General features: G+C 38.4%; 1 protein-coding gene across 2 annotated transcripts in view; it reads right to left on the bottom strand.

The window, feature by feature from the left end:
* Positions 1-5,584: 5,584 nt before the first annotated feature.
* Positions 5,585-16,742, bottom strand: part of cdh19 (cadherin 19, type 2) — a 34,473-nt gene continuing 23,315 nt past the window's right edge. For both annotated transcript variants that reach the window (XM_085172898.1, XM_085172899.1), the window contains 3 exons: positions 16,438-16,555; positions 14,650-14,901; positions 5,585-12,197 (listed from right to left, as the gene is read on the bottom strand). In XM_085172898.1, the coding sequence (XP_085029024.1) occupies positions 11,683-12,197; positions 14,650-14,901; positions 16,438-16,555 (885 nt within the window). In that variant the 3' untranslated portion in view covers positions 5,585-11,682. The remainder of the gene's footprint in view (positions 12,198-14,649; positions 14,902-16,437; positions 16,556-16,742) is intronic.

Below are 16,742 nucleotides of genomic sequence, written 5' to 3'. Positions count from 1 at the left end.
GACACAGTTTGTGCTGTGTTCTTTTTTTTCTTTTTTTTTAAAGCCTGTAATGTCATCTTTTGTCCTCCACTTGTTCAGTTTCCATTTGATGACACGCTGCCCCCCCTCCAAAAAAAGAGCAAAAAACACATTATTTTACATCAGTGTATTATACATTCCAAGAAAGTCCCTAAATGTAAATTTTGGATTGTTTCTTCAATGAGTAGTTATGTACAGACACAATAAGTTAATTGCCTTTTTAAAGCATCAGTGAATGATAGGCCAGTTTCAAGTGGTTAAATAAACAAAATCATACCTCTTTAAATGGTCAGGTACAAAAAATGTGTGGTGGCTTAAGACTTTTGCACACTACTGTAGCTATAGATAAGTTGCTTTGATCAGTTATTTCAGCTAGTTATTTTGTTTAACAGTGAAAAATGGGCTGAAAGAGGTTCTGTGAAAAACAACTTAAAATGATGGCAATGATGCTGAATATGTACTAAATGTGAAAAGTTATAATTAAGGGTTTGGTGATGTCCTCACTGCATATGGTTTAAAATCAGTTGTTTATCTATTTTCTGCTGGTTAGCTACAGCATGTTCAATGAAGCTGTAGCAGGCTTAGCCGGCTCTACCATTCCAGATGAGATACATAATCTCTCCAGTGTGTTCCAGGTCTACCCTGTAGTCTTCTACAAATTAGACATGTCGGGAAATCTCTTCCCCGAGTGAATGCGGGGTACTCATGAGAACCACCTGGGTGATATCTAAACCCTTTCCCTATCTTAATGGTTTGGCCAATCATCATTTTATTTGTATTTTCCTTCTCTTAGGCCATTCCCAGAGCTTATGACCATAAGTCAAGGTTGGAATTTAAAAGTCTTACCTTCAGGCTCAGCTCATGCATTAGTTATGAACAACCGAACTCTCAAAATCCTGAACTTGACCTCTCTCATAGTAACTGTAAGGATGTGTGTTTATCAGATTTTATTGATGGCAAAAAAACAACTAACAATTATATATATGTATTCAAAAATATACAATGGCATACTATACTATTCATTTATTCTTATTCAAATGCAAATATCTTCTGATCATAGGCTTATTAAATGAACAGCTTTTTAAAGAACTGGATACAGAACCACCCCCAGCCTTTGTATTAAACTGTCTCAGTTGCACAAGTCATAAGAAAGAGAAAATATTTTGGCTCCTTCTCCAGGCAGTCAAATTTCATTTTAGCATGAGGTCACCATATTTGAGTATAGTATATAGCTCTTCTTTATACAGCCTTACATCCAGATAAAAAAATTGTTACTTGGGTAGTAGGATTAGCTTTCTGAGTAAACAGAAAACAGAGCTGAACAATGTTGACATAATGTGCTCTCCAGCATTATACAGTAACTCACTTTGCTGTTACCTTTCTTATCCGATGTCTACTCTTTCCAACTGTACCTGATCTGCAGCTGAGTTTGACTCGCTGAGTTTTTGTATGCATTCACTGGGTTATGATCATGTTTTATTACAGAACATGTTGTCCATCCTCAACAATGAAAGCACTGAAAAAATGATTACATATAAAGTATTATCGTAGGTCTGTGAATGAAAAATCAAAATAACAGTGATGGCGATTGCTATCTGCAACAAAACCAAATTATACATGTATATATCTACAATCTGTCACATAAACACAGAGCACAGTTTTTTCCGTGACTTTGTTGGGGCTTGAAGCTCCGTCATTCACAGCAGCTCTGTATTGCCTCTTATGTAGCTAGCAGCGGATATTTTATAAGCCAAGATTTAAATGATGACTGATTATTTATTGCTGTAAGCTGTTTCCTTAATTTTTATCAAATTGCATAATTTTTTTAAATGTAAGTAATAAAAGTAAGTATTATAGCAGTGTGAACCTGGACTGTGGAAACAAGGTAAAAAGTTCAGACACAACTTCACCTGCTTCCATGATACACAGAGAAGAACATCTGGCAAGGTTAAAGTTCCAGCAACATTTGCGGTATGGAAAAACAACTTTATACATATAATCGGCCAATTAAAATTTCAGATGAAAAAAAATTTTTTTTAAACTGAATCATTGAAATGACCTTCTGAAATGTTTATTTTTTATTTTCATTGCATTCACTAATTTAAAGTTAATATTTAAATGTTTCAGTATTTGGGTTCTCAAGGTGCTCAGTGACCTGTAGTTTTAAAATTATGAGTTCAGTAACATCTACTGGAAACTCTCAGGTGCTTCTTTGGAAATCGGCGGGATCGTGGCTCAAGATTTGCGAGTTCGCCTTGTAATCGGAAGGTTGCCGGTTCGAGCCCCGGCTTGGACAGTCTCTGTCGTTGTGTCCTTGGGCAAGACACTCCATCCGTTGCCTACTGGTGGTGGTGGTCAGAGGGCCCGGTGGCGCCAGTGTCCGGCAGCCTCGCCTCTGTCAGTGCACCCCAGGGTGGCTCTATCTATCTGTATCAATGTAGCTTCCTATCACCAGTGTGTGAATGGGTGGATGACAGGTTGTGTAAAGCGCTTTGGGGTCCTTGGGGACTAGAAAAGCGCTATACTAATTCAAATACAAGTACAGGCCATTTACCATCTCTGTTTGGGCAAATGGCATTCATTCTCTGTTCATTGTATGAACTTGTGGAATTCTTTGCCTTCGGAAATCAAGCTGGAGCGGAGATTGTTTTAACTTTAAACGGAAACAGCTTTTAAAGATTAACCAGTCATGAATAATTTGCAGTTTTGTTATAATATTATACCATACTGTAGTCTGTACCCTGTGGTATATGTTATTCATTTTCTTGTGTTTTAAAGGCCCAACTAGAGACGGGGATTGCAAACTAGCTTAGGCTATAAATGCTGTTGTGTGTTGCCTGGTTCCTTTTTTTAATGTAAGTAACCAGTGGCATGTGGTGACTTTTATAGAAAGGCGAGCAGAAAGCCCCAGTCCACCCTTTATTCCACTGTACAACACGACAGACGGGACCAGATTAAATCATACAGTTTTCTGTTGCCCGTCTTTTACCCTATTCAGTTTCCTGCTGCACTTTACCTTTCTGCCAACTCTCTGCTCTCATGTGTAGGTTTAAGTATCGTAAATTATTATTACCTGTATAGATGAACAAATATCTACTATATTACCAAAAACTATTTAATATTAGCTGACAATGAGCAGTGGTGGAGGAATTTTAGAACTTTTACTTCAGCAAAAGAAGGAATAAAACACTAGGAGAACACGTCACTATACATTAAATTGTATTACAGGTATATTGTATATAAACAATCAAAAGCACAAATAATTATTCTGCAGAAAAATTGTTTCTTGTCATTTATCTATATACCAATATTTCTGAAGATGGCTGAGCTCATTTTCAAATTTCATCTACAATATTGTATCATATTTTCTTTTTTTTTTTTGCCTGTCCCTTTTGGTTCTTTTGCCATCAGAATTGTTGTCTAAAGGTAATGAAAGATGCCCAACGGATTTACTTTACCAAATGGACCATCCCAGCCTTGCCGTAATGGTCTATTTGATTCACCTTTGCTTTTATTGTTTATTTTATTTTCATTTGCTGAACACGGGACAGACTTGACTGGGGAAAAGAAAAGGGAGAAAGAAAGAGGGAAAGAAAAAGAGCAGGGAAGCGGGACGGTGATATAGGGCAAAAACCAAAAACCAACAAAACAAACAGACAAAAAATACATATATCAATCAGCTGGATCACCTGTTGAGAAAGAAAAAAGAGAAAACAAGCAAAGAAAAAGAGAGCAACATAATAAACAACATCATCGCAATGATCTATGTGAATATATCAGTAAATACTAAATATTAAATATTATAGTGCAGCACATAAGATCAACAGCGCACAGTGTGCTTTGAGGTAGCAGCCAAAAGGGTGTAGTTTGTGTGTGTGAGCACCCGTGTTTACACCTGTGAGCATGGACGCGCTTGTTTTTAAAAGGTTCCTTCATGTAATGATCTGCTAGAGGGTGTGGGGAGCCACAGCCCCGTCCACCAGGGCATGAAGCAGGTATGGAGGAGATCAAAACTCCAGACATTCAGAGGCCCTCAGAACACAAGAGACCAAGGAAGACCAACAGAGGGGCAACCGCGCCACTATCCCGGAAAGAGCTGAGGAGAGCCCCAGATGAGGGGTCGCCCAGCAACCGCGGAGCAGAAGCCAGCAGTGCAGTGACGTGCCCGTGAGCTCCGCCGGCAGCCAGCTGTGCCAGAGTGACCGAGCCCCAGGCCGAGAGGCCGAGGGCACCCCACCCCCGAAGGAGCCCGAGCGAGCCCCAGGCTCCAGGCCCCAACAAGCAGCCACCAGGAGCCGGTGGCTGTATCATATTTTCTAAAAGTTTATGTTTGTAGTGGCTGTCCTCTGGGGAAAAAAACTGTTGACCTCAGAAAAAAAGCTTGCATCTCTGTTAAAACCTATTAATATATATATATATAAAAGCAGAGCTGTAATAAAAGGCTTGACCAAAACAGAGCTTGTATAAAAAGTCAGTGTTTAGTACAGAAAGACCACCTTTATTCTTTAACACAGCCAGAACTCTCTTAGGCATGCTTTCTTGCCATTTCTATAAGGAGTCTTCAGGAATAGTTCTCCTTGAAGGATGTTTATAGCTTTTCTCTGGATCTTGGCTGCCTTTATTCGCCAAGATGATCCCACACTGTTTCAATAATGATGAGGTCCAGGCTATAGGGAGGCCAATCCATGACTGATAGGGTTCCACTGTGTGTGTTTCCAACCAGGTATGCCATGTGTTTGGTGTCATTGTAATGCTGAAACATCAAAGCTGTTGCCAATCAGATGCTTTCCAGATGGTTTTGCATGATTTTCTGTCCACTTCTTGTTTGGCAAACCCCAGCCTGTTTGCACTGGTTCCCTTCCTTAAGAATACCTTATTGACATCCACCCATACACTGAGATGATTTCTGGTGAGGCTCCAGGAAACAGTAACTGGATCAACTGATGAGCCAGGTGCATCTCTTGAAGGGAAATCCAAAGCGCTGCTTTGAATGGTTGGCTGCCTTTTGCTCTGTGTTCTGTCAAGATGATGTTGAGGTCCAGGCTCTAGGGAGACCGGCCAAGGATAGTGTTCCATTGTGTGCTTTCTATCCAGGTATGCTTCTGTTTTTTGGATCATGTGGACTGATCCAATGTGACAACTGTTTGCAAATAATGGAACAGTGCTGAAAAATAACTTTTTGCAGATGGGACTGGACTGAAAATGACTTTAAAAAAAACATCTTCATCATCTTAACATCTTCAGAACACCTGGAAAACTATTACGCAAGTTCAAAATTACAAGCAAGTTCAAAAATTAAGAAATGAAGTGTGGTTCAAGACTTTTGCACAGTATTGTACATCATCTTACCTTCTTTTGTACAACTAAACGCTTGCTGTTGTGAGAAGAGGTCAATAATAATCAACATATGTAGGTTTTGTCCGGTAGAGTCAATGAAAAATGCAATTAAGTTTAAACAGCTTTAATATAGTCCAGTTCCCTCACGGTGTGATATCAGACTGTCAAATGTCTTGTAAAGGGTGCAAATATTACACCACAAATCCTTCACCAATTAGCCTCTGATGAGCAACAAAACAAGTTTCCAAAGTTTTGCATGGCATTACTTATTAATTTTACTTTCAAAGGACAATCCCCAAGACTCATCACAATGAGTGTGGAAGCTCATTAATGGACTGGAAAAGAAAAGTCTCATATGAACATACTTGCCAGAAACATAGTCTGTAAATCCTAATATATTAAAGTTTGCATAATCTTTTAACACATTTACTGTCAGATTTGATTTCAGCATACATGCTGGGGTGTTAATAGCTTGGCTCCATGTAAGAGTTGGAAGTTATTTCAGCCTGTGTCACTCTCCTTAGTGTTTTGAGTGTGATTTGATATTGATTATGGTCGTGTTCATTCATACTGTATACATCCTTTACAGTAGTTTTACGGTGTCCTGTTCCTACTCGGTTGCTTTCAGTGGTTTATCACTGAAATAAATGTGGAATTATATATTCATGAATTCTTTCATTTTCATGCAGATTGAAGTCTAATTTCACATTTTAAACATCTTATAGCATTAGCTACGAGATAAACAATACATTTAAGTGCTGTTTAGCTTCCAAAGGAATTGTATTTAAAAAAAGAACAAATAGGAAAAAAAGCAAAAAAAAAGAAAGACAAACACACAAAAAAAAAGAAGACTACTAAAAATAGTCCAAATACTGAAAGTCTGAAACAGATGAATTTGTATTTGTAATACAAATATTAGCAGAAAAGATGAAAACAGAGTGTAAATAATTTAGTATTTCATCTATGGTTCATGTAAATGGGAGAAATCATAGTAAGGAAGGGATAAGGCTGGAAATCAATAGGGCCGTGATCTTTCAGCCCCCAGGCGACTCCACTTTACAGTCACGATTCTCTAGTGAATATCACTGCATGGCCTCAGAAATGCACATTATCTAATTGCAGGCAAATAAAGTTTGTCACTGAATCTGTAAATCCAACTAAAACATGCAAGTAGAAACCAGGCAAAGAGAAAAATGTGTAAGTGTAAATATATATATATATATGTAAATAATCAAGATCCAGAAATACTGTCACTTCTGCCGGGCCAGAAATGATTTGAGATGCACTTGAGAGAAAAAGGAAATCATCTTGTGCTCAGATCAATCAGGAACCCCAGAGTCCAGGCTACAGAGAGGAGAGATCATCCAGCTTATCAGCACGCAGTTCAAAAGTCAGCAGCTGTGACTTGTAGAGTGAACATTGGTAACATTTATGAAGGACCCTATTAATGATAAATGGAATATACAGGTTATGGAGTAACACATGGTGGCATCCAGTCAATGTGTTTCTGAGGGAAGGCCTTGCTTATTTCAGCGAGACTAAACTAATCCGTACAGAGTGGTTCCTGTAAGTTTTTGTTTATTTGTTGGGCTTTTTTTTTTACACACCATCCCAGTGTTAATAAAAACAGTGTTATATTACTGATAATCCACTCCAAAGCTCCTAAATGAATGAGTGTAATTCTGGCACCCAAAAAAACTTTTAATGCCAGTATATGTTGGAGTCCTTATGTGTTCCTTTGGCTCAGGAATGAATATCTTTGTTATGAAGTTTGACAATTATTTTTAAAATTCTGTAATATTTTAGTTCAAAGTAAAGTTGTTGCTCTTTCGATTTTTGCCATGGTGGCACTATTGCTCTCAGTGTGGCAATATGAGTCTGTTAGTTTGTTCAGCTAAGACTTGAGTAGCCTTCCTTCACTGAATATTACACAAACTAAAATAATATTGTGATACTCAAAATCTCATCTAGATTTTCAGCTTCATACTTTATAATTATGCTCTTATTGCCAAATTACACATGAATGATTTGAGCTCTCTTCAGCCAAAACTTAGGACATACAGGTGCCATGCTTTTTTGTTTTTGTGTCTCTCAAAATCCTTTCAGATAACTTTTCAATCAACTTGTTGTCTGCCAAATGAGAGTCCTCAAAGACCCACCAGTGGGCATCGTGGCACTGTATGATGGGCCTGGCACTGGTTTCAAAAGAAGAGCTGAATCTATGACCTGTGCAGGAGAGCAGAGGACAGAGACAGTTGACGGAGTGAAATCCTTCACGTTGCTGTAATGGGTATAATTACACAAAGAAAAGGGCTGTTAGGTTAAATTACCCGTGATATTCACCATGGATAATGGCAGAAATTCAGAAGGTTAAATGACACCAGGAGCTGAATGACTTTTGACATTAAGGTACTATTGAAAAGGAAATTATAAAAGAGCCTTTATGGGCAAATCCAATACCCTACACGTTGGTCGGTAGCAATTGGTTTGAAAAGACTTTAAAAAAGGCTTTTTTTTTGTGAACACCTGTGTCTTTAGAAGCCATTGTGAGATAATGATTTAGTCTAAAAGGCATTGGCTGGATAGATTGTTTCCAACAGTGGAAGCTATTTGAAGCTCTCTTTGAGTTGCAGTGATGTCTGGAAATTGTCCTGCTGAGTGCCGCGCCTACTCACACAAGTAACCGCTGCAGGAAAGGAAACACTGAATAGACTCAAGCACTTAGCTGTTTCGCTCTTATTGTCTCTCACCTCCAGTTTTCCAGCTACCGTCCAAATAGGATTGTATGTGAAATTTTGGATTTTTTTCTTCACTTGGAACTATATTCTCTTTGGCCCAAAACGTGTCCATTGCAGACAGCAAACTGCCCAATTAGTGGATGAGAAGGTAAAGGGGGCTGGGATGGACTGCTAGACAACTACCTCAAGTCACCCCACGGCAGCCACCCACACAACTAAACAAGAGCGTGTATTGTTTATCAAATGACTACGGAGGAAAAAGTGGAGCCAGACACTGTAGATGTCATGCATTTTTTCCACATTGCCCAAGCTGTTGTGTGTCTTCAAACTTTCACTTTGTTTATATCGTACAAACTTTGCTAGACATCTGACTGCCAGTCACCCATATGCTGATTGGCTGAACACGGATGTTAAACACTTGAACACATGTTAAACACCTGATATTTATTGGATACTCTTAGTATACTGTGAACTCTAATTTATGTGAGAATGAGGGGCCGGAAAAAAAGGAAACAGAAAAATATGCTGGCATACACGCATCTATATGAATTACACATTTGCTTACATGTTAGATAAGCTGATTTGGACATTCTCTTTGGTCAGGAATGACTTTATATTAGGAATGCAACATTTATTACACCTATTAATGCAATGCCTCGTTCCTGAAGACATCTGACGACTCTCGATACATTGACATCAGCTCCAGTCCACCCCTTGTGAAATCTTCCTAAGCTCTTGAATCAACAGATTCTTGACAATTCTCTTAAGGCTATGGACAGTGCTGGTGAGTAATGGAATATATTTACCGGCATTACGCATTTAAAATGCAAAATATGAGTTGTTGTGGTAGCTACCTGTCACTTCAGTATCTTCGATGTACTATTGCTGTGTGCTTTATTACTATTACTGAAGGCTACTCGCCACCAAGCTAACATCTTATCTTTTGTTAACATCTGATGTTAACATAAGTCTTTGCTCCTCTACAATAAATATATTGTCATTCAGAGAGATTTGGCCTTAACAGTGTGGGGTAGTCAGACTCGAACGTGAAGGAAGGTGGTAGGGAAGCAGACTTTTGGGATTCCAGAGGTGAGCAATTTATTTACAGTGGATTCTATATGTGAAGCTTAACAAAACTTCCCCCAAAGTAACTTAAATAAAAAAACTCAAAAGTACATAGATTTGATAACACAGCTCACCTCTCCTTTCTCATCTGAGTCTGGCAGAGACTCACTATATATAGGGCCATCAATTTCCCTTCAATTAGTCCAGCCAGTACCACTCACTTGAGCTGAGTAATCTAAAACTCTACATAGTTGACTAAAAATGACAAAAATATCCTCTCACTTCTGATTAGCACATTTACACAACTAAACGGCTCTATTTACGAAAAAACAAACAAAAGGGAGCATTTCTATGGTTAAAGAAATCCCTCCTCTAGGTTCAAACTGCTGATGTCATGTGTGACATCAGCAGTTTGCACTTTAAAATGAGGAAATGCTAGGCGGGCCTTTCCCCACACCTGACCTACATGAAGACTGAAAAGAAAGAACAAAGTAAGTATGAACAAATTACTTAATCTGTAACATAATAAAATATAAAGAAACATGTAAATGAGTATTTGCCTTAATTTGCAGAATGTTTGTTTTGCCGGAAACAGAATGCTTACACAAACAAACCCGGGATAGTTATTGCAGCAATGTTACTTTGAAAAATAGCAAATCATAGCAAAGAAATACAGAGACAGAATAATGTGCATAATGTGCAAAAAAAAAAAAAAAAAAGGTCAACACATCTGGGACAAGTGGAGAGCATTACAACTGCTCATCCACTTTGTCACAAACATCCAATTGGTAGAGAAAAACAAGCAAGAATTTGCAGGATGTGATTGCTGCATTCATGTAGTTGTAAAAAACATTACAATATATTAAGTAATCCAAAGTATTCAGATCACATTGAGTAACTTAACGGAAGACGTTAGAAACTACATTTTGGGGCATGTATTCTGTAATCTGTAGTGGAATACCCTCCTCGTTGAAGGTGTCCATGATCGTCTTCTGGACAGCTGTCAAGTCTGGGGTCTCGCCCATGTTTGAATAGTAATTTACTGAAATGGAATTTCTAGTAATTTGTGATATTGCATTTCTCATGAGCTATGAGCCCTAATCATGAAAGTTTAAACAAGCAAAAAAAATTTTTAATATTTCACTTCATATGTAATGCATATAAAATATATGAAAGTTTACTTTGTTGAATTAAATTCTGAATAGAAATAAACCATAAAAGAAAAACTTGATGACAGCAGAATAAAATAAATAACATTCAATATTAAAAAAAACACTTCAGGTAACATGGCCCTGCATAACAAGCATATGATTTTTTTCACAAATAAGATGATTTTGTAATATTCAGCCCAACCAACAAAACTGTCTTAGTTACCTTATTTTGTTTGTTTGTTTAATGAGTAGTAAGTGTGCACATGTCACAGGACTGCTTATAGGAATGAATCAATGCCATGTAAGTTACATAGCATTTTATTCAGCTTAAAGAGCACTTTAGCCTATTTGCACTCATTATTTTGGTTTTCCAGCGTACGAACACTGTTTCGTGCTGCAACAGAGAGCAGTTTCCAGCAAAAAAATCTAATAAAGCCACTGAGCACTCCCTACTTAATGCAGCAACAGATAAACAGCTCACAGCTGAACACAGTCACCAAGTTAAGAAGCCAAGGAGCCATGTTATATTATTTTTGTCCATTCTTGGTGGAGGACAAAACACATCTATAAGTAAATATTGACTGACTACAACTCGGATGCCCTGATACTGCCTGATCAGAAGGTGACTGCTTCCAAAAAATACAACTATAACAGCTTCACAGGATAAACAAAAATATGACGTGCTCTGTTCCCCCCACATCGCCAATAAAAACAAAAATGTAAGCTTTAAGAAGAAATAGTTCATCACTGGCTTTGAGGAGAAAGAAGATGCAAGCTCCAGTCTTGGTCACTGCATATAACATTGCATTCTGACCGCTGATCAGCTGAATAAGACAACAAGATTGATGATATTGTGCAACATGGCAGGTCAGTCTTTCATGCCCTGGTCATTTAAATCACTGACACATTTAACATAACCAACGTCTAGTGATTAATTATGCTCTCAAACTCCATTATAATAGAAACAATATCATATCATGAAGTTTAAGTAATTCATGTTATTGAGCAGTGATATACAAAATAAACAAAATGTATCTGTTTTTATATAAGGCTTGATCTTATCAATAAAGGAATGCAGGAGACTGACACTTTGATAAATACAGTTTCTTAGTTGGAAAATGTACTTCACAAAATGTCAAACTTTTTGTTCGAGTCAACTCTTAAAACATCCATCACAGAGCAGGAGGCGGGGTACTCCCTGGACAGGTCGCCATTCTATTGCTGAAGAGAGACAGATCACATTCACTCTCACATTCACACACAAGGCAAATTTAGACTCACCAGTAATCTAACATGGATTTGGACTGTACGTTCTTCACGAGTGCTTCTTGGACATGCACTCAGGAACAGGAGCGCTTGTTTAATAAATCAGATTAAAAGAGTGTGTCTTCCTCTCTTGCACCGTACCATGGTGTGAGTCTTGCTAAAGAGGGTCTGGGACTACAAACAGACTGGTCGGACTCCAAAGTAGAAGAGTCCAGTGAGCTCAGAGATCCTGTGGGAGACCCCGACCCTTCATATGCATAAGTTTGAAGGTAGTCGAAAGGAGGAGCATAAGGATCTTGATCAGCTTCTGCCAGCCTGTCCAGAATAAACTGCCTGAAGACCTCGTCCTCCGGGCCGATCAGGTGCGACTCTCGGAGGGACATTCGTATGCTGGCCCTGACGTCTTCCCTTCGCATCCTCCTCTCCCTTCTCCTGGGGTGGGGGCGCATTGGGACAGTAGGTTGGCAGAAGTCCAGCTCCCCTCCTCCAACTCCTGATTCTCCATAATAAAACACCTTCTGCGACACAGTCTCAGGCAGTTCCAGCTCCTTCACCTCCACCTCACGTCCCTCCTGCTGTTTTCTCCTGTGTTTCCTCACCATCAGCATTACGACTGACAGCACTGCAGACACAACACAGTAGGAGATCATTACAGTTAAACACCAAGGCATGAGCTTTGTTAGGAAAAAAAAAAAAACTACAGTGCCCGATGGAGCATGCATGCTGCGTACAAGCACACCGAAAAGTAATAGCTGCCAGATTTGTTTTTGTGGATGCAAAAAATCTAAATGATGGCAAATTAGGCAATACATTCTTTTTCGTTTTTGTTTGTTTGTTTGTTTGTTTGTTTGTTTATTTTACTTCAGCTCACATACAAAGAAAGTGTTCCTTTATTTGCTCCATGTGGCACAGAATACTAAAACTGTTGTTATTTTCTTTCTGCCCAGTTTTCATCAGCTATTGTTCTCATCCAACAGAATGTTAGCATAGCAGGTTTTGTCATTAATCTTTCATGTGATGGGCACAGGGAGGACACAAAGCAGCCGAGGTCATAATAAAGCTCTTCACTATGCAAACCCATCAGTGTCCCAGGATGGCATTGCTACTGATGTATTGCAACCAATACGCACATTACCTGACATCATTGCTCTGCAAGCTTTCAGCATTTTAAAAGTGTGTGTTAAAGGCACGCTGGTGAGTCTTAAAAGGCAGATTCAAATGAAAGTGCAAATTTGTTAATGAAAAATCCTGCTATTTAACACACATTCGCATACTTGCCAAAGTGATGTGAGCTGGAACTGCTTTAGCTCAACAGACCTGCTGGAAAACAGTGACTTGTTTTAACGACTGTTTCAGTGAAGCTGTTATAAAACTCCAACATCTCGGGAGTTTGATTTACTGGTTTCCTTTTCCATAAGTAATATTGAATGAAAGAGCAATTACCTGTGAAATCCTCTCTGAATGTGCTTTACAAATTTTACTAATTCACTCTTCCAGTGTATTTTTTATTAAAGCAGTTTATTTTAATTGAATATTCTTGTTTGATTCGACATCTTTTATTCCAGTCAGACTTTGTACGTTTTGGACGTTGTATCAAAACTGACGTCTTACTTAAAAGTGGAAATTATAATTGGAAATACTTTAAAATGCTTCTACACTTTCTCCACAACCCAGACAAAAGGAGCTACAGATAGGCAACAGTGTTGTAAAAAGTACTTGTCCCCTTACTTTTTTCTTCTTTTTTTTTGCATATTTGAAATACTTATGTCTCCATTAATTAAACAAATTTTAACATTAGACAAAAACAACCCATATAAATACAAAATTGTTAATAAACATGAGAAATTTGTGGGAAAAAGGTATCCAAACCTACTTGACCCTGTGTCAAAAAAGATTCGTGATAACTGGGAATGAGTCTTTCACATTGCTGCACAGGAATCTTGGTCCACATTGGTACATTTTAGAAAATTAACACCATGTTTAATGCCATGCCAAAAAATCTCAAATCAGTTTTAATTCTGGACTTTAACTAGACCACTCCAAAACCTTCATTTGGGGTTTTTGTTTTTTTTAAGCCACTCAGAGATAGATGTGGAGGCATGTATTGGATCATTGTCCTGCTGCATAACCCGAGGGTGCTGGAGCTTCAGGGCAGAAACTGATGGCATTATCCTGTAAGATTTTCTGGTACAGAGCAGAATTCATTGTTCCACCAATTATAGCAAGTTGTCCAAGTCGTGGAAACCGTCCCAAAATTTCAACTTTTGTCTCGTCAGTCCACAGAATATTTTTCCAAAAGTCTTGGGGATCATCAAGATGTTTTTTTTGGCAAATATAAGAGGAGACTTTGTGTTATTTTTGGTCAGTATTGGTTTTCACTTTGGAACTCTCACATGATACCATTATTATTCAGCTTTTTTGTTGTTGTTGAATCACGAATGCTTACCTAACTGAGGCAAGTGAGGCCTTCAATTCTTTAGATGTTTTTCTGGATTCTTTTCTGACCTCCTGGATGAGGCGTTCATGCACTCTTGGTGTAATTTTGGTAGGCCAGCCACTCGTGGGCAGGTTTAACGCTGTGCCAAAATTTCTCTATTATTTGGATAATGGCTCTCATTATAGTTAGAAGTTCCATAGTCTTTGAAATGTCTTTGTAAAGCTTTCCAGACTGGTAGATGTCAATGAATTTGTTTCTCAGTGGTTTAATTTGATCATGGCATGATGTGTTGCTTTTTTGCAACATTTAGGCTACTTTACTTTTTCAACAGGTTCTGTTTAAGGGATTTCTTGATTCAACAGATCTGACAACAATCAGCTGTGGTTGCGGCTACTGACATTGTGCTCTGCTTTCTAAAAATATGGTTAATCCTAGTTACTTCATGATTTAACAAGGAGGCAATTACTTTTTCAGGTTTGGATAGGATTTTCTAAACAAATTAAATGATCACTTTAAAACTGGATTTGGCGTTTGCTCGGGTTATCTTTTTCTAGTACTAAAAAATTGTTTGATCATTTGAAACATCCACTATTCAAAACTTAAACAGGATATGCAATGTGACAACATGCTTGCTTACCTGTGAGTGTGACCAGGCAGAACAGAATCCCTAACAAGGTTTGTAGGCTCACCCCCATGGAGAGAGCAAGGGCTTCCACCCCTCCTGTGGGACAATGACCTGCAGGCTGACAGCTGCACACACTAATGGTCAGAGTGCTAGTACCGGAGAGGGCTGGAGAGCCACTGTCTGCCACCACCACAGGCAAAAGGTACTGGGTTCGATCCTTACGGGTGAAAGTACTCCGGCGTGCCACAATTCCAGCTGTGTTGTCTAAAAGGTATGCCAAATGTTAGAGATGCCCTTTTCAGCATTCTTTAAAAAAAACATGAGGAATCCCAATGTGAATGCTGATGTGTCAAGACAATACAAGGAGAAAAACCTGTGAAGAGACAAACTTAATGCAATTTAAAATAAAAACCAGGCTCTCTAAAAAGCCCTGCGCCTTGTCAAATCAATTTCTGGTCAATGTATAAAAGTAAATTTGGAAAATGAATTTAACTTCTGAGTGTGCCTGTAAGACTTCATGAAGGCACTGAACAAAAAACTTATTTGGAGTCAAATAAGCCTTGTGGCATATGGAAATGTGTTTTATTAAACTTGTTTCTTGATTCATTATTCATTTCCTGGTTGCTGACTGGACTGCTGTGCTTGAGTGGCTAACCACCCATACGCTGCACCTGCATATATTTCATTCTAACTTACTCAACACATTCAAACATGCTCTGTACTTTAACAATGATGTCTCTTCAATTTGCTGCCCATTTTCATTATAAGCCCTAAAAAAGGGTTGAGTGCACTCTAAGCCAAACACCTCAATTTGCTCACTCAAAAGGCAGTCAGCCACACAAAAAGTAGAACCTACAGAAGGATTTTCATCCCAGAATATTCCAGGATGCATTTATTTATTTTTTCTTTAATCAAAAAAATATCGCTGTTATTTTGTCCTTAGCCTAAAATCATTGCAGGTTATGACTCAGCTGTTGTTCATTGCTTTTCTGGCAGGAACCATATCGGACACCGTGGCTTCTTCTGGTTTCGAGTTCATTTTTGTTCCACAGCCTAAAGCATCTGATGGAAAATGTCAGTGATTTGCAGGATGACATTCTTTGGAGCAAGAAGTATAATTATACAGATTTAGTTTATGCTGAGGGTCTCACTGCAATAGCCCTGAGTCAGTCAGCAGCTGGTTCGTTGCACTTGGAGGGAAAACAAGTCACACTGTGACCGATTACATTGTTAGACTGACATCACATTAATCTGTGTATTATTATTTTTCTACTTTCTAGACTTTCTTTTAATCATTCACTGCACATGTTTTGGGGGGAATTTGGGAAAAATATGCTTGTTTTCTGAAAAAGAGCTAAGTGGGACTATAAGCAACACTCTCGCTCACATATATGTCTATACAGGAAATATAAAGCTTTAGCCTCCACAGGTTAGAGACGCTTAGCAAAATGTGAGAAACAGGTGCAGCAGTGACTCTGATTCTTTCTCAAGCTTCTAAAACTCACAATTAGTCGTTGTGTCTTTCCAAAATGAATAATGGCATTACCTCATAGTAACATTCTGGCATGGATTGAATGAATTCAATGATACAGAGTAATAACTGCGCTTTAGAAGCTAACTGGCCAACTTTGTGAGTATGAAACAACACAGACGCTTTAAATGATTCCCTTGTTGTGAGTCGTTATGCTACTCTAAGAGCCTGTTTGATGTAACTCAATAGTTACTGAATGAGCATGGTATCCAGTGATTCTAAAGCAGACACATTTGTATGCATTTGTATATTATTGATTTGACTATAACCTTGATTATCTCTGATTGTGAAGTTTGGATTAATGCGCTTCTCGGGGACCATAGAAAAGTAGAAATGATGTCCTTCGACTGGGTCGTCTGGATCAACAGCGCTGAGCAGCTGAATGAGCTGAGAGAACAAAAACAGACAATGCAGAAAAAACAAAGCTGCAAGAAGTGATGAAAGTAAGTGAGGAGGAATTGTATCCATCTGTTCATATATACATACAGATGTAGAGTGCTTAACAAATTTATCAGACCACCTATCATGGAAAAAAGAAAACATGGGCATTTTATAAATCTGTCAAAAAATTTCA

Source organism: Neolamprologus multifasciatus, chromosome 9 (genome assembly GCF_963576455.1).
Source record: "Neolamprologus multifasciatus chromosome 9, fNeoMul1.2, whole genome shotgun sequence".
Taxonomy (NCBI): Eukaryota; Metazoa; Chordata; class Actinopteri; order Cichliformes; family Cichlidae; genus Neolamprologus; species Neolamprologus multifasciatus.
The sequence above is the reverse complement of the archived record's forward strand: the minus strand, read 5'-3'. Positions and strand labels throughout refer to the sequence as shown.